The 26,093-nt window shown below is 43.8% G+C and overlaps 1 protein-coding gene across 3 annotated transcripts in view; it reads left to right on the top strand.

Annotated features, from left to right (window-relative positions):
- PPP2R2C (protein phosphatase 2 regulatory subunit Bgamma) overlaps window positions 1–26,093 on the top strand; it is a 115,613-nt gene that overhangs the window by 82,439 nt on the left and 7,081 nt on the right. For all 3 annotated transcript variants that reach the window (XM_054999298.1, XM_054999299.1, XM_054999297.1), the window contains 4 exons: window positions 2,566–2,678; window positions 4,010–4,187; window positions 13,185–13,349; window positions 24,669–24,838. In XM_054999298.1, coding sequence (XP_054855273.1) covers window positions 2,566–2,678; window positions 4,010–4,187; window positions 13,185–13,349; window positions 24,669–24,838 — 626 coding nt within the window. The remainder of the gene's footprint in view (window positions 1–2,565; window positions 2,679–4,009; window positions 4,188–13,184; window positions 13,350–24,668; window positions 24,839–26,093) is intronic.

Below are 26,093 nucleotides of genomic sequence, written 5' to 3'. Positions count from 1 at the left end.
CTTTGGAAATGGTTCAGAAACTTCAATTGGTCCAGAATTTGGTGGCCAGTCTATTGTCTGAGGTTGGTTACAGGGAATTCACAATTCAAAGTGGGCCCTAAATGACTTGGGACCAAAGCACATAAAGGATCGTCTCTTTTCATACTATCCAGCCTGCCAGTTAATATGTGCCACTCAAGGCCTGCTCTTTGTGCCCCATCTTTCAGAGGTGAGGTGGATCGTGAGTAGAAATGGGGCATTTTCTGTATCAATACCTTGCCTTTGGAACAGTTGCACCCTTGAGGCTCACCTGGCACTTGCTTTACTTCCTTTTAGGCTCCGGTCTGAAACTAGGGATGCCAGGCCCTGATGGGGTTGGGGAATGCTGCATCCCCACCTTTAGCCCCCAGCCCTTTCTACTCTTGCAAATGGCCTTGATTCAAGTATAACCTACTAAGTTGCAAAGAGGTTCTGCATCAGCATTCTAGGCTTTAACAACGAGCAATTTAACAAACACACGTAGTTTTCAGGGGCATGATCATCACAGCTGCCATGACAATTCACACCCGTTTCTTGCTGTTCTTTTTTTCACTCATGCGCTGTAGAGCTATAATGATTCTACGCAAAGCTGATTCTATGCAAAGCTGAAATAGATATGTGGCAATAGATCATTACAGCACTATAACCCTGTAGCACTGCAGTGCTATAGGAATTATCAATCTTTTAAAAAACGTTCAAAAACCTCTAGTGGAGCAGCAGAAAGGGGCTGATGCTGGTAAAATAGCGTCAAAATTGTGGGACCTTTGCAGGGCAAGAAAGCCTTAATTGATAGTGTGCTTGAGTTTTCCGTCTAAGCCCTTGGCTGGGATAGTCTTCCTGACTCTGCTTGTTCCTGGGTTGTTGTTGTTGTTTCAGGAGGGCTTTTGCACTGTATCCTATTGAAATTATTATTCTGTTCTCAGTAACAGAAAGTCAAGTGATCTGTTTTGTTTTAGATAGAGGAGGTTGCTGCAGGGGGAAAGCAAACCCCTTCTGCTTATCTCTTGCCTTGAACACCCCATGGTTGGGGTCACTGTGAGTTGGTTGCAACCAGGGCTTTTTTTTCTGGGAAAAGAGGTGGTGGAACTCAGTGGGTTGCCCTCAGAGAAAATGATCACATGACTGGTGGCCCCACCCCCTGCTCCAGCGGCGAGGAGGGCAATCTAAACTCCCCTCTGTCTGGAGATCAGGGGGCGGGGCCACCAGCCATGTGACCATTTTCAAGAGGTTCCGGAAATCCATTCCACTGTGTTCCAGCTGAACAAAAGCCCTGGTTGCAACTTAACAGCACATTCTTCTTCTTCATAAGGGGAAGCAGTGAGCCTAGATGGATATTTTGCTGTTTGTGACACCTAGGAATGTACATGCAACATTTCATTGAATGTTTCTCTGTACAATTAAACTTCCCGGTCCTCTTGAGACTCACAAAAAGCCAAATCTTTGCAAATGTATTTTCACAAGCATCATATTAAATCAACATTTATTCAAATTGCTACTAGTATGCTGAGAGAAAAAAGTTATAGTGGTCCTGATCCAGCTAAAGTTAGCCATGAAAGTCTCCTTGAAACCGATGGGATATGTTTGTTGCCTCTTGCTTGAGTCCTGTTCTTCCCAATGGTACTTCGGGACTTTTCCCATGGAGGCTTTCGTACTAGGATCGTCATCTTCCAGGATTGGCTTGGAGATCACCAGGAATTACAGTTGATCTCCAGATTACAATGATCAGACCCCCTGGAGACAATGGATACTTTGTAGGGTGGACTCTATGGCCTTCTGAGTCCCCCCCCCCCAAACTTCACCCTCCTCAGACTCCACCCCCAAATCTTCAGGAATTTCCCAGCCTGGAATTGGCAACCAGCAGCGTTCTTTCTCTAAGCTTCCTGATGTCCTTATTTTCTATTTATTGTTCTATGTTTTCCTCATTGTTTCTGTGTGCTTCTTCAAACCACACGGAAAGACAACAAATAGAAAACAACAATGTGAGGAAGCTGAAAGAAAAGATACTACGAGTCAGCAGGCAAACTGCAAGAAAGCCTCCATTTGAAAATGCTACGATAGAGCAATCCAGAGATGTTCCACTCAGAATCCTGCTCAAGTGTATTGAATAGGCTTAATCCCAGGAAAGTGTTCTTAGGATGGTACTGCCAGTCACTACTAACTTGAGCTGAATTGTGTCTAGTTTCTATTCATTACTAAAATGGATCTTCTTTGGGGAACAGCTCATAGTGAGGATAAATAGCTTTAGGAATGTCAGAGGAACGTCATCCTGATCACTTTATGTTTAAACAGAAGAGTCCCCTTCAAAACACTTCCCTCAGATTTCAGTTCCATCTCTTCCATCATTCAGCTTCAGGGAGGGCGGAAGTGCTGCTTTAGCAGAAGGCCTTGAAGCTGCTGACTCACTTGCCGATCTAAGCTAATACATTCAAGTTGCACTTAATGCTTTGTGGTACAGAAATGAAAGCTTCTAACACAGGAGTTATAATATTAAAACTAAGTTAAAAAGGCTGTTTCTAATAACAGTGCTGGTTTCTTTTTTGTTTTAAGATAAAACTATTAAATTGTGGAAAATTACGGAACGAGACAAGCGACCAGAGGGATACAACTTAAAAGATGAAGAGGGGAAACTGAAAGATCTTTCTACAGTGACCTCACTTCAGGTGAGTTGATAGAGTCACTTCTTTTCATTAGATTTCAGTTCATTGTGGTTTATTAAAGTAACCATTGCCTGGCATCTAACAGTGAAGCACTGTATATTAAAACCCAACAGCATGTGAACAGGCCATTGGTATAGTTCTTTATTATAGTAATATTTGTGAATTTGCTTAATTTTTTTCTGCCAAAATGCAAAAAACAACTGTTGCCGTGATATGCTTACTATATAGAATATTTTATACCACAATAAAAGTAATTTTATACAATTTATAAAAAATCTCTTTATATGTAATGTTTAAAAGCATATATTCCGTTATGGTTACATGTGTGAAAGGCAACACATCAAAAACACTTTTGCAATAGGCAAACAAAGTGCCAAGTGCTAAATATATAACAATTTTCTTATATAAAAAAATTTCTTATATAAATATAAAGTGCTTGTGCCTATAGATGACAAATTAGTGTCTAAACAAGTAACCAATTTTATAATTCAATCTTTCTGAATGGTGCAATATATATCAAAGTTCACAATTCTTCACAGGATGATCCAACAAGTAAAATTCTATGTAAAGAGTAATAGCTGCGATGGGAAGCCAGCAAATTCACCCGTTTCAAATCTTCATCCTGGCAGTTATTAAAGTTATTAATCAAGTACAAAGATAATCAAGAGCGTCAAAAAATTTCTCAATATGTTCCAACACCATCAGCAGCCTTTCTTTTTAAGGCTTCAAACCTATGAGGATGGTTAAGCTGACAGAGGCTGATTCCGCACACGTTGGATAATGCACTTTCAATGCACTTTATCAGTCGTTTGAGGTGGATTTTTTGTTCCGCGCACAAAAAAATCCGTTCCAAATGATCTATAAAGAGGATTGGAAGTGCATTATCCAATGTGTGCAGAATCACTCAGAGAATTACTGAGCCAAGGTTAGCCAATGAGCTATGTGGAAGAATGGGGATCTGATCTCTGTCTCTCTGCCGCACCATATCAATACATTAATACAATTAATGTATTGTGTTGTATCAATGTAATGTATGTAATGTACCAATCAATCAATCACTAAAAAAAAATTGGTGCTTTCATTCTGAAGTTATCCTAATCTTGGTCACAATTTTTATAAAGCACATGTAGACATGGCTTCCCTAATTAGCATTGGCAGGAGAAATAATACTTTAAATAATTTTAAATAATAGTGAAAACTGCTGCAAGAATGTACAGCAGTGTTCATGGTAGCTGGGCACCATGGGAACTGTAAATGATAAGAGATCCCCAGTTCAAAATTCCATGGAAAAATTCCCAGCTAGAATCATTGTGTAACAGGGTTCATTTTTACAGGTGCCTGTCTTGAAGCCAATGGACTTGATGGTAGAAGTCAGCCCCAGGAGAATTTTTGCAAATGGCCATACCTATCATGTCAACTCCATTTCTGTCAACAGTGACTGTGAGACATACATGTCAGCTGATGATCTCAGGATTAACCTCTGGCACTTAGCGATAACAGACCGGAGCTTCAGTATCCTTTGCCATGGTTACACCCAGCTGATCAGCATCTCTGGTTTGAAACACATTCTAAGAGTCATTTTGCCACAGGGAGTATTTGGAACACAGAAATTGCACTTTACTGGATTGTGTACTGAATTGTGAGCTTCCCTTTGCAAGAAAACATTTGTGGCTCTATCCGCTGGAAATTGCCCTCTGGAAATTGATTAATAACTACTTCCTTATGCTGTTTGTAATATTTCTAAATACCTTCCCTCCTTCCCCTTCACAGCTTTGGAGGTCGTGCTTGCTGCAGACTTTTGTAGATAGTGATATATATATATATATATATATATATATATATATATATATATATATATATATATATATATTCATGCAGCCTTCAAGCTGGGAAGGCCCTCTTCTTGACTGTGGTCCATTTGTATTGGCATTATTACAATTGTGGCCCTTTACACAGTATAATAAGATGAGTCTTGGCCCCAAGGAGTTTACAATTTAAAATACGAAACAAAGTAGACAGGAAAAGGGTGGATGTGGGGAGAGACAAGAGAAGATTGAGGTGGGTGGGACTCCTGCTACATGCACTTAGGTGAAATTTCAGTTGAGAGGGGGTCTAAATCGTTGTGGCAAAAGGTTCATGGGAAAGGTGGGCTGGGGGAGACATTTGAAGAAACTGACGGGGGGGGGTTGTTATTTATGATGGTTATTGGAACCACTTAGAAGGCGGTTCCACGGTGGGTGCTAATTGGGGAAGACTGAGAGCCATATCCAGAGAGGTGTGCCTGCAATGAATCAACATTCACCCCTCTTTGGTGCAGTCACACAAACCACCTGACAGAATTGATCCCAACAGCAACCAGCCCTTCCTGGTTCCTGGAGAAAGTCAGCTGCACAGAGTACTGACTGGTTGGTCCTTGGGACTGCATGAAGCACCCACCCATTTCTTCACATTTTAAATGACACATTTTTTTTAAAGTGACAATTAAATGTTGAAATGGATAAACAAGCTGAGCACTGGCCGTAAAAATAGTCATCATAAATCAGAGACTAGGGGAAGCAGAGCTCGCCCCCAGCAGAAGAAGCTGCACTTGCTCCTAGAGGAAGGTATGTCTGTTTTTTAAACTATAGTTCTGTTGTTTATGGTATTTGCAACTGTTTCACACATGTACGTTTGTCACGTGATGTCTGCAGCATGACTTGCTTGTGTAAATAAGCCATCACAGATCAGATACCCCAGGCAGAACTTTCATATTGCTTTTTCATGAAGCAGTCACATATACAGCTGTAAGTCATCAAGTGTTAAGAAATCAGTGTACGTACATAAGCCTTATTATGTGTCGTGGCACAAGGTGCTGTTCAAAGTGCAAGTAGGTATGTTTGTGTGTGTGTGGGGGGGGGAATTCTATCCGGAGGAGTAGCATTTAAAGGAAAAACACATATTTGGAGCAGCCTTCTGCTTAAGCTTTTTCTGGAGTATTGCACGTTTGAATGATCATTCATGACGCTCAAGGTTGCCAGCCCATTACTGGCAACCTTGGGGAACTTTTTATGAATAGAGCCCTAGGCAAGAGCATTGTTGTCACCATTTCCAGGTGGAAGCAGAGAAGTGACATCACAGCCCAATGTGACACACTAGGGATTCCATAAATCTCTATGGTAAAGTACACAGAGATCAGTAAAATTCCCAGAGTGTCAGAGTGGGGTGCAATGTTACTTCCAGTTTTTCACTTGGTAATAACATCACAACATTGGTGACCCATTCATTTTCTTCCTGTCCTGAAATTGATCAGTGACGCAAAGAGGAGTATAGCAGCACGGGATTGCCCACTAGTGGTGACCAATTGGCAACCCTAATAACCTTTTGGCTCTTGACCTTCTGCTCACGTCAGACCATGCTCAGAATTAAGTACCTGCAAGGAGAGCGGAAAAACCAAAACTCAGCTGAGCTGGTACTCTGCTGCTTCTAGCAAGATGGCAGGATCTTCCCAATTTACTCACATGCAAATTCTGGCTTAATGTTGTCTGCCATGTGGAATGTTTGACAGCAGTCAATATGATGGTTGTTGTGGGTTTTCCGGGCTGTATTGCCGTGGTCTTGGCATTGTAGTTCCTGACGTTTCGCCAGCAGCTGTGGCTGGCATCTTCAGAGGTGTAGCACCAAAAGACAGAGATCTCTCAGTGTCGTTTCGGATTGCAGAGGGCCGTCTGGAATCGGCCATGGTTAGTTTTTGTTAGCCCCCTTGGAAGTTCTTCAGAGTGAAAGGCAGGTTATAAATAATTTAATACCATCAACATTTTCAAATTCTTGTTTAAATAGCAAGCCTCATTTAAGGCATTTCATTTGGATTTAAAGTCAGCAGATATTACTGTAGAAGCGTTGTGGAATCGTGGTGGATTTTTCTCCTCAGTAGAAATGAAGTGATGCACGGTTGACACATGTTTGGTTTGAGGGTTGGTTTTAAAGTGCTCCTGTGAAATTAAATTTGAATGCTTGCTTGTGGCAAGGTTTTTTTTTTAAGTCAAGCAAAACCCTAGTGTGTTGCTGCTTTGTGAGTATGCAGGGCTTTTATTCTGGGGAAAGAGGTGGTGGAACTCAGTGGGTTGCCCTCGGAGAAAATGGTCACATGGCCGGTGCCCCACCCCCTGATCTCCAGACAGAGGGGAGTTTAGATGGCGTGGATGGCAATCTCAACTCCCCTCTATCTGGAGATCAGGGGGCGGGGCCACCAGCCATGTGACCATTTTCAAGAGGTTCTGGAACTCCGTTCCCCCACGTTCCCCCTGAAAAAAAGCCCTGTGAGTATGTAAAAAATGGTGGCAAGCAGGTCCAGGATGCTAACTATTAAATGAAGATCTGCTCAGGATGTGTGTTTAGCTTGGTAAACAAAGTATAAAGCCAGATGACCTTAAACCATTCTTTAGCATTTACAGATTTTTCTCAGCATCTGGCTGGAAGAGAAATAGAAAGGAAATGACTTTGCAGGCATCTTCTAATTTTATTGTAAAAGGCTTAATGGGTTGGTTGCACTGGTGGAGAAAATGTGCCCACGTCCTTAATTATAGATGATACTCTGCCTAAGAAAAAAAAAGGATGTTCTCAATGTTTGCTGTGAAATAGCTTAGCAATATTGCCTGTGGCCTAAGCTTTTAGATAAGTGATCTTAGAAATGGAGAATGAGAAACAGCAACTGCTGGGCGGCTGCTGATAAAGCTCGCTTCTCATCGGCTGCATCTCTGGGATATCTAACCCATGTTAATGGCCTCCTTCAGGATGTGTTTTGATTGTTCACATGACTGTGCAAAAGAGAACTCTAGACTCCCTTTTTTCCTGGGAGTTGTACTCTAAGGGCTGCCGTGTCATTGCCATGGTAACACCATCTCTCTTTCTGGCGCTCATCTTCCCTAGACTAAGATCAATACAGTCCATAGATATTTTGTTTGGAGTGAGCAGGGCTGTTTGGAAGGTCCCAGAAGGGTTGGTTTTAATTAGCAAATCCCCTGGGCCCTTCATGCAATCTGATGCATTTTAGCATTCGAAGCCAAAGATCACTGTGTTTTATCTTGTGTAAGTTACTTTGGGGGAAGATGGGGGAGGGGACACAAAACAGTTATCCACCCTACCACGCTCTGGGGATTGCCCAGAAATGCAGGATATGCCCTGAGGACAGGCGAACAGTTTGTTAATGCCAGTTTTCAGTAACAAAGCCCTGAGATCAGAGAATGCTGACTTCAGATGTTTTGGTGGCTGGGGGAGGGGTGGTTGTCCCCCTGCCTTGCATCTTATATTTGCTGAAGGCAGATACAGAATTAACTGTTGATGCTTGTGGGGCAGCATGTGAGCTAATATCTGGACCTGGAGAAACAATCGTTGCTGTTCCTTTAAATGAAATACATTTAATGTAATGAGTGCCCAGCTCTTCCAGACACGATATTTTCCTCCCAATATACTTTTCCTCTGAAAGAGGAGAGAGAGTTTGTCTTCTTCGTCAACTTACATAATCCATATTACAAAGTTTATAACTCAAAAGGGGTCTTTCTTTTCTGCCATTCGTTTAGAGACACCATCTATGCTTATAGATCCTCCAAAGTAAAAAACAGCCAAGTATAGTCAGTTCATGAAATTAAATTCTGTTTTCTTGGTCGCAAAGCAGAAAACTTATTCTGTCCTTTGCAATCCTAACTTTTACTTCCTGTTGGACCGTTGATCAAAATTTGTTCTTGGTTCCAAACCCTGGAAAGTCTCCATTTTTCTGTTGACTGCTGGAGCCAGTGAAATGCAGATTATTGCTGCAGATTGTCAAATGGATTTGGCTGGTATGGATAGTTTTCTTGTGAAGAGGATGCTGATCCTTTTGATCAAAGCAAAAGATGCAATTAAAATCCAGCTCTTACTGGAATTTTCAGTGCAAGTTATGTGCAAATTCCTAAACTGCTTATGTAGCAATGACGATATAATAGAAATCAGATATTTACAGCACATGTTTACTCAATGGGGCTTTGTCATGGAAGAGGTGAGGCTGAATGGGAAGAACCTTCCAAGGAGTTCTCCAGTCCTATATATCCCCTCTTTCCCTCCTGCTCTCTTCAACCCCAGAGCAGGCAAGGGCCTTGGCTGGCTGCCACCTCTCTGGTTCAAGGCCTTTGTTAGCAGGACTGGGGAGGGCCCAGAGAACCCTCCCTCCCCCCCCCCCAGCCAGCTCCTGCTTTAGTTTGGGTATGCCCTAAGCTTACCTCTGCCTGGGAGGAAGTAAGCTGCCTGGCGATTGCCTGCCACCAGCAAGCATCCTGGGCAAATGGGCAGGCGTGCCTTCATGCCCCACTGCGATGAAGGGGAGGGGCGGGAGCATGCAGGGCCGATGCCTTAAGAATTGTCCCAAAATATCACTTCCACCCTCCATGCAACAATGTCGCTTCTGGAAGTGATGTCATCATAGCGTCATCATGGCGGGGTGTGGTTTGTGCATGTTAGAGGAGAAAAGGTTAAGTACTACAGCTCCCTGCACATGAGGGTTGCTAGGTCACCCCAGGGAGACCTAGCAACCCTCGTGTGTCCTATTGCATGGCCAGATATGAGGTGTGAAGGACCCAGGCCCAAATACTGTAACAGGTTGCTAAGAGAATATTTATAAAAATGGAAAAGAATTAGCACAGGGAAAACTCTCACAAAAGAATCCAGCTGGAATACAGTCAAGTTCTCTAATGCTGGATAAATAAAGTTCCCTACTGTTTTACTGGACCCCTAACTCTGCTTCAGTACCTGGTCTCTTTTAGGTCAATCCCCTCCCTTTTGGGATTGAGGGATAAGCTCTGTTCAATAGGATCCCCATTGCAGTACAGCTTCAGGGAGTGAACAGACCACCACCACCACCCCCACACTCTGCAGGATCTTCTGTGTTTTAATTTTAGATTTTTCTTGCAACTGGGCTTCCTTGAAGCTATATAGACCCTGAATGTCTAGCTCTCTAAAAAGTATCCAAGTGATTTCAGTACTTCATGAGGTAAGTGACTAATTGAGTGTTATGTCCCATGATCCTTGAACACAACTCAAAAGGGTTGAGGAGAAGATGAAGGTCTGGGATCTTTCCCTCCAAGAAAGAATCACTTTGCAGTTCCCAGTGCCTACAGAGGCTGGAATATTCACCACCAGGGCTTTTTTTCAGCTGGAATGCGGTGGAACGGAGTTCCAGAACCTCTTGAAAATGGTGACATGGCTGGTGGCCCCACCCCCTGATCTCCAGGCAGAGGGGAGTTTAGATTGCCCTCCACGCTGCTCGGCGGCATGGAGGGCAATCTAAACTCCCCTCTGTCTGGAAATCAGGGGGCGGGGCCACCAGCCATGTCACCATTTTCTCCGAGGGCAACCCACTGAGTTCCACCACCTCTTTTCCCAGAAAAAAAGCCCTAGTCACCACCATCTGAGGAAGGCCCTGAGAAGCCATCCAGAGAAGTTGCATCCACTTGATCCCACTGAATCTTGCTTCTTGTCCTATTGGACAGCTCTGGCTGCATTGATACCGGTAGACATGGGACACTGGGTCAGTCAGCCAGCCTATGAAACCTCAGTATCTCAAGAAAGAACAATCCATTTTTATTTCATTCGTTGGAGTAAAGGGGGAAATCAGATTTCAAACAGATTGTGTCAAACTGGTGGCAGTCAGTGTATTAGATTTGTAGGCTAATTAATGGCCAGAACTCTAGTCTGTAATGACGCCAGGCTTGGGCAGATGGCTGGTAGAAAGAACTGCAGGGGCACTTGACGTCTTTGTTAGCTGATTACTGGGAGCAAAAGTCTGCAGTGGAACTTTAAGTGAAAAGTCCAAAAATGATGGTGAATGCATTGTTCTTCTCATTCATATGTTCTAGGCGCAGGGTGCATTTATTTAACAAAGGTGTATTTCTAAGACTTCAAAGAGTGAAATCTTCAACAACACCCACTAATCACTTGTTACTTATACATGGACAAGGTACTTCCTACAGGGTTGTCCTTTCTTGTTCAAAACCGTTCCAAGTAGGGAAATCATACGTTTGGGAAGTGCGTCAAATGGAAAGAAACCTTCCCCTAATTCAGAGAAGGTGAAATCTCATTATTTTTAATGGGGCCCTAAAGCAAAAAGAAAAAACCCCAAATTTTTATCACTTAGATTATATATATTGATAGAAGAGTCTATCTGAGAGACTATGGGAATCCATGCTAATTGGATGCATAATGCTGTACCAATAATAATTAAAAAGACTGTCAAAATCAAAGGAATACATTCTTCCCTTGATCAAAGGCCTAGGGACAAGTGCTACTCCAAGGGTGTCCCATTAAGCAACATATAAGGCATTCCTTTTCTTTGTGTAGTGGCAGGATAAGAATTCTGAATTTGGAAAGGCACTCCACATGCAGTTACTAGAAGAAGAGAGTTATGTAAAATATGTCACAGGCAAAACGGGTGATTTTCCTGCTTCTTAGGAAAAAAACAGAGCAAGGAAATTTTGCTTCTGCTTGATTACATAGAAATATCAGGGCAACCCACGCGAAGTGATATGGGAGACTCACAAGACGTAACCTAGCTAAGGTGGAGCACTTCCCCATCCATCTCCTACTGGATGTAATGTGACTTAAAATGCTTCTCTTTGGCTACGTTATTTCTTGTAAGTAAACAATCTGCATTTTCATATAAATATATTTAACTCCTTTGTAATCAACACGCCTAAGCTACTGACATTTTCTGTACAACAACGTACAGTATGGTGTGAGTCATGCTGATACCAAAGATTGCAATAACCTTGTTCAGAATACAAATTTGTCCTGCTCGTTCTCATCAGCTTTGTTAACAAATCAAGTGCATTTCCTCCCCAAAAGTCTGCTCCTTGCATAGAATGTAAAAGGAGATTTTGCACACATAACCTTATGTGCAAAGTTCTTTAATGTTGCACTGCGCCCCCCCCCCCGCCTCCCACACACATACTCTGTTCAGATTTCTGTTATCAGAGCACCCAACCAAGCAGTCTTTTGGTTTGTTGACTGTCCATTTTCCTCAGTTGCTTCTTACAAATGTTTTGTGTGGCTGGAGGACCCCATCCTGGAATAATACTTTTTGTTGATCCTGAATGTGTGCATTTGGTGTGGGATGATAGTCAGAGAATTTGCAAGAAACTCTTCACCATGGCTGGCTCCGGGAAGTACATTTCTCAGGCCACCATTGGCATACATTCATCAACGTTACAAGCCTGGAAAGAGGTCCCAGAAACACATGGGGTTGGATCTGACAAGCTTTTCCACTGTCGAAAGAGGGAAGGGACCTGCGTGGACAAAAGCCATGTTGAATGGGGGTTGTAGTAAGGAGGTGAATTGTATAAGATTGAGTCCCCCCCCCCCCCTTGAACTTTTGGTGATAAAGCTTGTAATTACTGAGCCCCTTCCCGATCAGACTTCAAATGTTTGTGTGCATGTGTGTGTAATGAGGGGTGACAATGACTAGGGGAAATGACAGCACAAGAGTTCTCTTCACATTAATTACAGGAAAGTTCTACATCTAATTAAGAGACTTTTACATTTTAAAAAAAAACTGCCTGCACTGAACTGAGATCATTGATATTCACTGATTGTGGTATGTTGCATAGCATTTCCACCTATGGCCAGCATGGATGCACACTTGATGTGCAAAGAACCACATAAGGGCTGATTCCGCACACGTTGGATAATGCACTTTCAATGCACATTATCAATCGTTTAAGGCGGATTTTTTGTTCCGCACACAAAAAAATTCATTCCAAATGATCTATAAAGAGGATTGGAAGTGCATTATCCAATGTGTGCGGAATCACTCAATGAATCCTAGCGCTTGTAGGTGAAAAAGCTGCAGCCCAAACCCTTTACAGGGTTATTTATTTATCTACAGCCCACCTTTCTCCCTGAGACTCAGGGTGGATTACGCAGTGTAAGTCAAGATCTGCAGCTGGGACATCCGATAAACAATACAATAAGGTATGCATAGCAGAAATACATAAACCTATACATACATATATATGCATGTGTTTTCTTTTTAAAATTACAGCTTGACCTTGTTTTTGTTAAAAATATGTGCTACATGTTCTGCATCCCATGTTTCAGACAGGTGACGCCATTTAAAGAGGGGGAAAAACATGTATGTTTTAATGAGAAGGATCCTCCAGATATAATGAAGTCTTTCTAGCTGATGCAAGTTGATAATTTAAGTCTTCTTTCCCACTTGTTTTAGTTTGTTTTTACTTACAAATTGAAGTGAGAATGTATGTTCATTGGCATAACACGTTGCGGACAGATCAGTGTTCCAGACAAAGGGAGCATGGATAAATGAGCCTGCTAATAGCCAATGGGCTTGACTGCCTTTCCTCTTCAGTCATGAGAAAATGTTATCCAAATAATGTTGTCCATGGAAAATCTTTATATAAAGATAAGTGCATAAATATATTTTTTAAAACAGTAAAACTTCCAGACTTTCTTCCAAACCACGTCTGGTTCCTTAACCCCGTTCCTACTCAGACATTGTCGATATCAAGCCGGCCAACATGGAGGATTTGACTGAAGTCATCACGGCATCCGAGTTCCACCCCCACCACTGCAATCTCTTTGTTTACAGCAGCAGCAAAGGATCTCTGAGGCTCTGTGACATGAGGGCCTCCGCTCTCTGCGACAAACATTCCAAACGTAAGCTGCTGGGGGGCACTTTTATCGGACACTGTTGTCCCCCGTTGACACATTTGTACCGTGTGTGGATTACCCATTGGCAAAAATGTCAGCAGCACGAATAGCTCACAAATGTGTTCGCTTGTTACGTGGGTAGGCTGCTGGTTTACCAGAAAGCTTTCTGTCGCATTGTGGTCCAAAAACAACATATGTGGACTGTGTCGTTCCTTAGGAGGAAGTCCATGTCTCACGACTTAGGGCTCATCTAAGCAGGGCTTTTTTTCTGGGAAAAGAGGTGGTGGAACTCAGTGGAGGAACTCGGGACCACACAATGATGTCACTTTGGGTCAGCTGGAAGAAGGGGGAGTTTTTTAAAGTTTAAATCGCCCTTGGAGAAAACGGTCACATGGCTGGTGGCCCCGCCCCCTGATCTCCAGACAGAGGGGAGTTTAGATTGCCCTCCGCGCCACTGGAACAGCACAGAGGGCAATCTAAACTCCCCTCTGCCTGGAGATCAGGGGGCGGGGCCACCAGCCATGTGACCATTTTCAAGAGGTGCCAGAACTCCATTCCACTGTGTTCCAGCTGAAAAAAAGCCCTGCATCTAAGTAATAATATTCTGCTCAGGCATGCACTCGTTTTAACATGCTCCCTACAGTCACGTGGCAGCTGTGAGGAACTGCTTCTTTAAAAAAAAGAGACCCCCCTCCAAATGGACTCATAATAGCACAATGGGGGAAAGAAAATCTCCTGCCCCCAATGCATTTTTCCTGCATTGAATAATTATTTCGTTGATTTTGCTGCTCCACATGGAGCATCTTTGCTCACATTATCCATGTGAAGCAGCAAAAGCCATTCTGAGCCTGTTTGGTGTCTCCTTTTTCTTTTTTTAGAAGCAGTTCCCATGCAGCCGTGGGAAGCATGTTAAAATGAGTGCATGTCCGTACAGAACAGCATCGTCTAGAGGCACCTTAGCTACCACCAATGAGAGGCAGTTTTGAGGTTTAGGCCAGCATGTAGCAGTGAGCTAGAGATCGAAGCGGTGATGTAACATGTGCCTCTCAGTTCCTATCAACCTCTCCCTAATCTGCTTGCTGGGTATGGTCAGCCCTGCCTCCAGCAGCAAAAACAGGTGGCATGGTATGGAGAGCGGATCTGGTTGTGTGATTGGAGGGGCATGCTATAAACTTGGAAGCACGAGGGCACTGCTGTCCACGGTTGACACTGCGCTTATTTGCTCGTTAGCAGAATTTTCCCACTTTTCTTAATTTTTGGACACCATAGTCAAAGGACTGCAAAAATATCTAATTTGTGATTCTTGATTCAATGTGACCTGTATAGAATGCATTTCTCTCAATCTAAAGGGACCGTTTCTGTTAATGATGACAGCCAATAGCCAAATCGAATTGATTTCACATAGTGACGTCATAGTCCTCCAACATGTGAGCTCTAATTTGCTGGGTTCATCTTAAGAGGACTGTAACAGGAAAAAAAGCTGCTGAAGTAGCAGTGAGGGTGGGGGTGTGGCTGCGAATAGTGATAAAGAGCCATGAAAAAGGTAAGATTTGACTTCCTTCCCCGAAATCTATTCTGTTGTCTCCAACCCCACCCCATCCAGCTACTTTCAACCTGGAAAATCAATCAGAAGGACATTCAAATCAGCACTAATTATTGGTTCAATTAATGTATGGCATTTCCCTTCCAATTTTACCTCCCCCCCCAAGACTCCCAAGAATTCATAGTCAAAATATGAAACTAATAATTGATGGAAACCGATGAGACAGAGAGCAGAACCACAAGTGACAAAAGGCACAGATTGGACGTCAGCTTCCCTCAAGTTTTGATGGGAAATGTAGGCAGCTTGGCGGAATGTTGGACAAGTGACAGTTGAAAAGTCCATTGGACAGCAGTCAGAGAGCGAAGCTGCGAGACCAGGACGCCTACATTTCCCATCAAAACTTGAGGGAAGCTGACAAGTGTCCAATCTGTGCCTTTTGTCACTTGTGGTTCTGCTCGTACTCTTAGTATTGCAAATGTGTCCTGGAAATAGATCTACTGATGTTATCTTCATGCGTGAAATGTAAGCTGTAGGTCCAATAGCATCTTAAGGACCAACTAGATTTCCAAGATATGACCTTATGAGAGTCAAAGCTCCTTTTGTTAGAGCTTTGACTCTTGAAAGCTCATATCTTGGAAATCTAGTTGGTCTTTAAGATGCTACTCGACTGGGATCTTACTCTTTGACTGCAGACAAACGCAGCTGAAACTATCATGCATGAAATATATCACTTGTGATTTCTCTACACCAGGCTAACCTTAAAAGAATAGAAACAGGCCAGCCATTTTCCCTGTCCTATTTACCCGGTAGACTGTTGAGAAATGGTAGCAAAATAAAATATGGTATTATAAAATAATGATTAAATAAGAATCATGGTTGGATTTTCCATTATCTTTTTAAAGTGTTTCATAATTTGTTCAGTAAGGCTTGCATGAATAAGATGAATATTTTCCACATCACAGTACCAAGGAAATGCCAGTCATAAATTACTAAAATCCGACAGTAATCCTGAAATGAAAGTAGGCCTTTGATGCAAGTAAAGAGACGAGGATCTAATGGGCATCGATTAAATTCCATTTTCCAGATCTGTGAGTTAGAAAATAATGAGGCTTGCTGGGAAGCAGAGTGTCTGGAGCAAGAACCACCTAGGAACTGGCGAAGGCTAATGAGGGAGCCTTTTAAGCGCTTGAAGGACCAGTCCCAAGAGGGCTGCTGGGTGGCTTGGTTTGAATGTGTTTCTTCCTTTACTTGGCACTCACTTTCCAAAGCACTTGTATTAATCACCCCAACAAACGTAGCCGCCTAAGGTGGGATATAAGTGCTGTCAAGAAAAAGAAATAAGCCACTTTGCGAGGTAGGCTGTGATTCACGTTTTACAGCTAGGAAACAGAAACCAGAAGATGCAGGCATCCCCACAACCAATGTGGGACTTGAAACCAGTTGTCCCACATCTGAGTCTGAGAGCCAAGCTACAAGTGACGCCTGACACAGGTTGGACACTTCTCAGCCTCCCTCAAGTTTTGATGGGAAATGTAGGCATCCTGGTCTTGCAGCTATAATGGAGAGCCAAGCTGTAAAACCAGGACGCCTACATTTCCCATCAAAACTTGAGGGAAGCTAACAAGTGTCCAACCTGTGTCAGGCGTCACTTGTAGCTTGGCTCTGACTCTACCATAGCCTCTGCCAGTTATTTAATACAGAAGGCGCACAGACCGCCTCGATTATTTAAAAAGAAAAGCTGTTAAAAGTATAGCAGAATCCATGGTAGGGGGACTTGGAGGGCCACCAGCTTTTAAGGTGGCTCCTAAAATATCAGTCTTATCTGCAAGCAATTATCAGGAGGATGTTATTTATCCTCATGTCAACGCTATTGTGTTCATTGTACGGACCAAGTTGATTCAATTGTCCACATTCTTTTTAGCTCCCCGCCCCCGATACAATTTGCTCCATATTCAATATATTACTCCCTGGACTGAACATCTACAGAATATTTCTGAACAGCAGAAACTAAAGATCTTGCTGTCAGGCAAGATAAAAAATGTACATGTGATCTAGCCATATTTATCTATGGAGTTATAAATTACTTATAAAATACTTGACATATGGCATGCGGGCTAAGTTACAGGGAAAGGAAAGGAAATCTATCCTCATGTCATGAAAAACTAAATATCCATTCCCACTCAACAAACCTCTATTAAAATGTCAGGACATTTAGGTCAGAACTTGCTGTAGCTGAGCAAAGGGGGCCAGAGGACAGCTGTGTTCCTTCCCTGTGAAATATCCTGGTCTGTCGCAAAGAGATTTCCAGCAGGTACAGGAGGGCTGTGAGGGTTATGAATAGCATTGGAACTCCACAGAGGAAGCTGGGGAAGGACCTCACTGGATTGTATTAAAAGCACCCTAATGAGCTCTGGCATTGCTTTTTTGCAATATATTAATGAAAAAATATTACCCATGGCCACCCATTCCTTAATCATAATTGCCAGAAAAATCGTTCAAGCCATAGCCAAGAGATCATTCTTATACCTCCAAAATGCTTACTATTGGAATGTATTTATTCTCTCTCTCTCCCTCATACTGCTTCTTAACTTACTCGTTTTAAGCAGACTACTATAAAATATAGAAAAGCTAGACCACATTTAAGTAGAAGTATTAATGTGGCACATTAAACGATGCAGAAATTACATAGCAGCATAAAATATACAATAAGAGATTGTACATACTATACAGGGCAGTATTGTCCACTGTTCTTTTCCTTTATTAAAGCATCGAGAGCTGCTCTAGCATAGGGGATAAATGGTTCAGCTGCGAATCAGCACTCTGCTGGTTTGAAGCCCACTACGGCCATGAGCTCAGCAGGTGGCCTTGGGCAAGCCACACCTCTCAGCCCCAGCTCCCCAGCTGCACTGTGGGGATAATAATAACACTAACTTGTTCACCCCTGTGGGTGAGGCACTACTCTGTCTAGAAGAGTGGTATATAAGTGCAGTTATTATTTTTATTATCTTTCTGAACCATTTTTTTCTGCACAGCCCTATTAGCTAGGTAAAAATTCCCTCCTGAATGATTCAATTTTTCATAGTTCGCAGAAGGCCATGCAAGCGGGAGCCTTCCTGACCTTACCAGACAGGCTGTGTCATCATGTGGGGCCACAAAGAAGAAAGCACGTGTTTGGGCAGTTGTTGAACTGGTCCGTTTGCAAGCAGGGTGATACCCACAGAAGGCCCTGCTCAGAGAGGAGGAGTTGTCATGGTGGAACATAGGGTGAGAGGCAGTCTTGCAAGGCTCATTTCGAGGGGGAACGCACAGGAGCGCAGTTCCGGCAGTTCCCCAAAGAGGTCACATGTCATGTGGCCCCGCCCACCTGACTCTCGGCTATTTTGGGCCCGTTTCAGCCTGGATTGGGGCCAAAACAGCCCGGATCAGGCCTCTGACGGGTGGTAGATCACTCTCCCACTCAACAGCGGCCCGATCCTGACCATTTGGGGCCCCTTTTTGGCCATTTTCAGCCCCTTTTTGCCATTTGGGGCCCAATTTTGGTCCTGAATGGCCAGGATTAGGTCCAAAACAGTCAGGATAGGTGATGTCAGGGGGTGTGACATATGCAAATCAGTTATGCTAATGTCACACTTCTGGTGATGGCAATGGGCGTGACATATGCTAATGAGTTATGCTAATGAGTTCCGCCAGCTCTTTTTCTATGAAATGACCCCTGCTTGCAACTATGAGGGTCCAAGGCCGTGAAGGAATGTGTGGGATAGCTAACAGCTTAAATTGAAGTGGTGATTAATGGGCAGCCCATGGAGTGACAGCAGAATGGGAGTAATATGCATGCTCCTCCTAGCTCCTGATTATAACCAAGCTGCAACAACTAGCATCTCCGAGTTGACATAGAGGGGAGACCTATGTAGAGTACATTACAGTAGTCTAGATGTGTGTGGATCCAGGTGGCCAGACCAGCAGATTTAAGGTAGGGGGCCATCTTCCAAACTGACTTGGAAAAAACATTATTTGCAGCTCCATTACTTTGTTCCCCAGGAATAGTTCTAGATCCATGACAACACCTTTCATTTTACCCAAGTCAGCAAGGGTCAGCTGAACCCCAGGGAAGCACAGTGGCCTTCAAGACCTCTGCCTTCCCAGCCAGCATCCCCTTTTGTCTTGCCAGGATCTAGTTTTAGTTTGCTCATTCATTTAACCACAGCAGACAGATAAGAATTCAGGACCTCTACCACATCACAGGAAGAATTGCCCACCTTTGTAAGATCCCTGCTTTTGCACGAGTTACTGATCTGAGCAGGACTCTTCATTGGAATGGAGCAAGACCAGGGCGTAGGCTCATGCAGAAACACAATGGTCAGCCTCCTCCGAAGGCAAGTAATATTGCTGTGTCTCTTCGTTGGGAGTGATTAGATGACTGGACACATTCCCAGACTTACCCATTCCCAGTGGAGGCTGATTGGAAGGGGACAAGGCCAGGGCAGTAAATTATATAGTGAGGCAGCAGGCACCCTCTCTTGTGGGTGGGCCTTTGGCTCACTGAAGCATTAATTGACTTACTTCTCTTGGCTCAATTCTCTAATCATGCTAGTCTGCCCTGGCACTCAGTCTGGCAATTATTGAGACTTGACAAACAGCCTAGAAGATGTGTTTGCATCATTGTCTCCTGCTGTTGTAGAAGGGGGAGGGGGATGAGGCAGAGGTTAGTTTGATGCAAATAGCTGATTGGATTATGGTGCTGCCGTTGAGCGGTACCCAGGCAGAAGATGGCTGGCATGGGGTACTTTTGAAGCACATATTTCTTATTCAGTTGAATAGCAAGTACGTTGAGGATTGTAGGCAAGCCTTTGACCGTCTGACCAGGAATGGAGATCATACTGTATATGCAGTGTTCAACTATCCCTCTGCTGTTTAGCAGTTAAAAAAAAAAAGCCCCTCCTATTCCACTCTGTATAGGAAATCTGGCTTGTAACTGATCATTATGGATAATCCACTTGATACTTTGGTTCTGTATTGAGTGGAATTTATTTGGAAATAGTATTAAAATACAGTTCTTAGATATATGCCCCATGTCCAAGTATATTAATTGCAGTGTATTCTAAGCACTGGTGGGCTTTTGGATTTAGGAGGACTGCTGTTGCTTGTGTTTGGTGATAATTACCCATAAAGTGAGTTTTGTTCCCAAACTCGCACCAAACCCATTTCATTTGCTGTGACAGGGCACATAAACGTCCAAGGTCTAACACCTTAAATGGCTGTCTGAGTGCTTTGCCAAGTGCCACCACAATAGCGGCGAGATCCATGTATACATAATGGCCCACCTCTGGGAAATGTTCCCTCATATAGACACCTCAGGCAGACACCAGATGGAAGACTTTTGCAGTTCAGCTTCAGTGCCTGCACACCAAAGGGGCATTGGAAGGAAGGAATGCTTCCATGGAGCCCCACGTCTTCTAACTGGCCATGGAAGGCTCACTGAACTCCTACGATGAGGGCTAGTGAGAAGAAGGGGACTTTTGTCAGCCTTCAACCTAAAACCTGAATGACTGTCTGGCCAGGAGGGAAGGCACAGAAGATTGGAAACATCTTGTGAGAGTTGTATTAGCTAGAAACAACAACATTCAATTTATATACCACCCATCAGGACAACTTAACGCCTACTCAGAGCGGTTTACAAAGTGTGTTGTTATTATTTTCCTCAGGACAATCACCCTGTGAGGTGGGTGGGGCTGAGAGAGCTCCGAGAGAGCTGTGACTGACCCAAGGTCACCCATCTGGCTTCAAGGGGAGGAGTGGGGAATCAAACCCAGTTCTCCAGATCAGAGTCCTGCCACTCTTAACCACTACACCAAACTATATTTCTATTTTGTTTTCTATTTCCCTTCCCCAGTTCCCCTTGTTTGTCCATCTCTGTGCTTAGAATAAACTTTAAAAATCAGATTAAGCTTTTCCGTGCCATGTAGGAAAGGCTGAGGAGGGTGAAACAGTTGCCCTGCTAGAGAAAGGGGACTGGCTCTGTCCTCCCCCACCCCCAGGCAGAGTAGGGTCTTTCTCTGTTACTCACACACTCTGGCCACTGAGATTCAGGGCCGAACTGGACACAACTGCATACTTATGGCTGCCAGGGGGCCACCACCTCAATTTAAAAGTCATTTTAAACTACTGAACAGTGCAGCGTGGTGCTCTTGTTCCCCTCTGCACCTTTAAAGTGCTAAAACAGCTGGGGGGATGACGACATGCTGCTGCCATTTCAGCCCTGGATAAAAAGGGGGGGGCAAGAATGCTTTAGTCCACTGTCCCATGGGCTCCTCACAACATAAGCAAGAGCTGGTATGGTGTAGTGGTTAGAGTGTCAGACTATATTCTGGGAGAACCAGGTTCAAATCTCTGCTCTGCCATGGAAGTTTGCTGGGTGACTTTGGGCCAGTCACACCCTCTTAGCCTAATCTACCTCACAACGTTGCAAGGATAAAATGGAGACGAGGAGAACAATGTAAGCCACTTCGGGTTCCCATTGGGGAGAAAGGCTGGGTATAAATGAGGCAAATAAATAAAAACAAATAATATTTTAAATTGACTTTTAAATGGCAGCAATGGCATGCTTGTGGCAGCCACGGGGACACGATCACATCTAGGCCGTTTCCACACGGCTTACCTTGTTCCGGAAAACAGTGAAATCTCGTACGAAATGTCGCGAGAAGACACTGTTATTGCGCGAGAAGACGCAATAACAGCGTCGTCTTGCGAGATTTCGCTGTTTTCCGGAACAAGGTAAGTCGTGTGGAAACGGCCCTAGTTTTTCCCTCTGGAACTGTTCTGGGGCAGCTAGGCAAAGACACTCATCATGCATAAAGAGTCTGCAGAACATTTTAATTCCATCTTTCCTCCAGAGAGCACAGGTTGGCATACATAACTCTCCCCAACTATTTTATCTTTACAACCACCCTGTGAGTCGGATGAGGCGGAGTGTTCGCGACTGGCCCAAGGTCACACAATGAGCTTCCATGGCAGAGTGAGGATTCGAACCTGGGTCCCCTAGGTCCTGGCATTCTAACTTCTTCCTATTGGCTCATGTTACACACCCCACAATGGGTCCTGTACTCATGTATAATATAAGAGGCAGAAGCTCTGTTGCTGTCCTGGCATTGGTCTAAATTTGCAACACTTGGGCAAGGAGATTAAAGCAATAAAATACAGAAGTACTTGACCCAATTCGTAGGTAAGAGGAGAAGACAGCCCATCCACGAGGGGCGCATAAGCACAAGAAGATGGGCTCCCGCATCTTAGATCTGCAGGTCCGTCTCTTTGCCTTGCTTCTTTTGAAAAGGTGGGATGCTCAAAACCATGAAAAATACTTACGCATTTGGAGCGTCTCTCTTCCTCTCCACACTTTCTGGTGTTAGCAATAACTGTACATAATAATTATGAGAATCGAATTCCTGTCATTCCTGGCTCGGAATGATTTAAAGGGACGAGGTGCGGAAGAGAGAGAGAGAGAGAGAGAGGAGATAATTGCTTTATGCTCATCAGGCTTCTGTTGAAAGCCTGACAGGATAATTGCAAAGTTCCTGCTTTAGAGAATGCTGAGAATTTTGAAAGAGCTATTTAAAGATATGCATTTACTTACTTGCTAAAGGTTTTTTCTTTCCCTCTACTTTGAGTTTTTGCAGTTCATTAATATTTTGCTATGCGGTGCCCTCTGTACCCAAACTTTTCAAGATTTCCCTCTCATCAGTTAGACCAGGGGTGGGCAAATTGCGGCCCACGGGCCACATGCGGCCCACTACAGAGTTTTTTGTGGCCCGCCAAGACAGTAGAAAAGTGTGATAGGGTACATTTGTCTCATTAAACTGATTCTAAAATTAAATGTGCTTGCAGCTATAGATGATATGAAATTAGCACAATAAATAAAATGAATAAAACTACTATTATTTTATTTAATTTATATTTATTGATTTTTATGATACAATTTATACCTTTTCTGAAATGCAAAGTTAACTAATGAATGCAATCATTTTAAAAGGTGCGGCCCTCCGCTAACCTCCGCTCCCACAAAGTGGCCCCCGAAGCCAAAACAATTGCCCACCCCTGAGTTAGACAATTGACTAACACTTTTGGAGTTTCTTATATACTTTTCAGTAAGTGTTTGAATCAAGGAAGTATTGCAAGAAGACTTAATGCCTTGTGATGTACTTTACAGATGAACGTTGCAAACTGTGTTAATGTGACACAACATATTTTCAGTAAGTCTTTCTTGGGAGAGAGATTGCAGATGGGTAGCCATATTACTCTGTAGCAGTGAAATAAAACAGGAGTCTGGTGGTACCTTAAAGATTAACCACATTTACTCCCATCACTTCCTTAGATGCGCAGGAGTGTAAATCCATTAGGCCGTGTTGTATATACACAGCAACAGAATGGGGATGGAAGGGGAAATGTTAGAGAGGCCAGTTCAAAACAAGGGCCGTTTCCAGACGGCTCACCTGCCTCCGGAACGCCGTGCCATCTTGCAGGGAAAACGTGAAATATCATGTTTTCTCGCGCGAGTTTTGCGCAAAACTCACGCGAGAAAATGCGATATTTTGCGTTTTCCCTGCAAGATGGCGCGATGTTCCGGAGGCAGGTAAGCCGTCTGGAAACGGCCAAGATCCGATCCAAAGGATAACTTATTCACTCAGCATGAGTGTGGGGCACGCCCAACTGTTGTACATATGCAAAATGTAAAATCTAATACAGGATGAAGTGTGTTAACAGATACAAGAAGAAGCTACCAAGTTATAGCCGGAATAACCAACAACTTATTGGGTGGGAAGAGCAAGATATTAACACCTAAAGTGAGGTCCTTGTTAAGATCTGGCTGAGACATAGTGTTAAATTTCTTGGTCAATGTTAATTCTGCAGTTTCCCCTTGAAGTTCTTCTGTAGGATAATAGTAACATTTAACGGTCAGTGAAAGAATGTCCTGAAAGACTGAAATGGCCACCCACTGGATTCTGAATATTATTTGTGTCTGTTGCCTGCTGGTCGCCTTCTAGAAGGGGAGGTGAAACTAACAGCGCCTTCCAGAGGCAAAGAGGAAATTAACAAACCCTCTGAGCAGCAATCTCTGTAGAGAGGGGAAATTGACAAAGCCTTCCAATCTCTCTTAAAACTCAGCTTCCTGGCTAACATTGCGACTCCCTTCACACATGCGTCCTCGTGTAATTCGTCTCTTGTAGCTGAGCTCTCTGAAGCTGTGTTTACTGTTTTGAACAATTTGAAAAGGCCGTGGGAAAATGAAAGTTAGCTATGATCAGGGCTCATTTTGAGGGGGAACGCACAGGAACGCAGTTCTGGCAGTTCCCCAAAGAGGTCACATGTCAGGTGGCCCCACCCACCCGACTCTCAGCCATTTGGGGCCTGTTTCAGCATGGATTGGGATCGAAACAGCCCAGATTGGGCCTCTGACGGGCAGTGGATCACTCTCCCACTCAGCAGTGGCCCGATCCTGACCATTTTGGACCACTTTTCAGCCATTTTCAGCTCCTTTTTGCCATTTTGGGCTCAGTTTTGGCCCTGAGTGGCCAGGATTGGGTCCAAAGCCTGGATAGGTGATGTCAGAGGGTGTGGCATATGCAAATCAGTTATGCTAATGACACACTTCTGGTGATGCCAAGGGGTGTGACACATGCTAATGAGTTATGCTAATGAGTTCCTCCAGCTCTTTTTCTACGAAATGACCCCTAGCTATGATAATCTTTTCATGGTCCTCTTCACTGTTTTCTTCTTTCTGTCCTCCCCAGTTTATGAAGAACCGGAAGACCCCAGCAGCCGATCCTTTTTCTCCGAAATTATCTCTTCAGTGTCCGATGTCAAATTCAGCCACAGTGGCCGATATATGTTAGCAAGAGATTACCTCACTGTCAAAGTTTGGGATCTGAACATGGAAACAAGGCCTGTAGAAACATACCAGGTGTGTAGTTGGTTTGTTTTTTAAAACTGGAATGTTCCCTGCCTGTTGCAGTGTCATAAATATTTCTAAATACAATATGAAGATGGTTGATTCTGAGAACACTTAGCATTTAACATATGCTGTTGCCATCCCTAAAAGTTCAGTCATTAGTGCTAGAGGCAGTCAGTGTATGTTTAGACATTTCTCAAAACTGCATTTTGTTGGAAATCGCCATGTCTGGTGTACTGCAGCAGCATGAAGGGAAGAAGAGCCTTCTATGCAGGGGGCAGCAAGGATCACTTAGTTAGGACAGTGAGAGCAGCATCTCTCTTGTTTCCTGGGGGTCATTTCCTTGTCTTGTCTCCTATTGGGCTAAACAGGGCAATATCCTGCTTCTTCTCTCTCCTGCTTTGTCACTTACTGTCTCTATGAGATGTAGTCAGATAGTCAGGACTCTATCTCTGGCCATTCCCACACGGCTTACCTGAACCCAGAACGCTGCGCAGCATGCCGAAAAAAACACGGAAGATCGCGTTTTCTCTCGCGAGTTTTGCGCGATGTTGCGCAACATTGCGCGAGAAAACGCGATCTTCCGCGTTTTTTTCGGCATGCTGCTCAGTGTTCCGGGTTCAGGTAAGCCGTGTGGGAACAGCCTCTATCTCTCCTCTTCACTCTCAGATATATATTTCTTAAATAAACTTTTTAGCCTCTTTAATCAACACAGCATAACTTCTCTGCTTTATTTGCACTCTGCCAACCCATTCGAGGTATAAAACTACTGTTAGCCTTGGTTTAACCCCAAATAACTTTAATTCAGTGCTCACTGCTGGTGGACAAAGCAGTGGTTTGTCTGAAGCCGTACTTCTGTCCATCACCTATTCAAGGTATATAATCACCCCAAGCAAAATATACCCATCCTTTCCCACAGCCTCACTCTTCAGATCCAGCTGGTGATGGTCCAGTCCCAGCAGGGTGCCTCTGATGGTTGGGCATGAGCAGTGGCCTTGCGGTGTATGCCACTCCATGCTTGGGTCATTTGGCCTCAGAACTGGCCCTGCCTGATGGTTAACAGGTCAGATAAGTTGCAGCTTGCAGGGTGCCTCCCTCTGTTTCCCCAAATAACAGCAGAAAGCAGGGCTTCTAGAAGATCTTCTCCACCTCTAGGTGATAAGCCAAGAGGTTTCTCCTCTTTGAGCTCCTGCTGAGATCAGGGGCTAAGGAAAGAAAAGGGAGTCACTTCCACAGTGGCAAGCCTTGGGCCTTATCCTCGGGTCTG

The sequence above is a fragment of the Eublepharis macularius genome, chromosome 15 (assembly GCF_028583425.1).
Source record: "Eublepharis macularius isolate TG4126 chromosome 15, MPM_Emac_v1.0, whole genome shotgun sequence".
NCBI lineage: Eukaryota > Metazoa > Chordata > Lepidosauria > Squamata > Eublepharidae > Eublepharis > Eublepharis macularius.
Note: the sequence above shows the minus strand (reverse complement) of the source record. Positions and strands in the feature narration are given on the sequence as shown.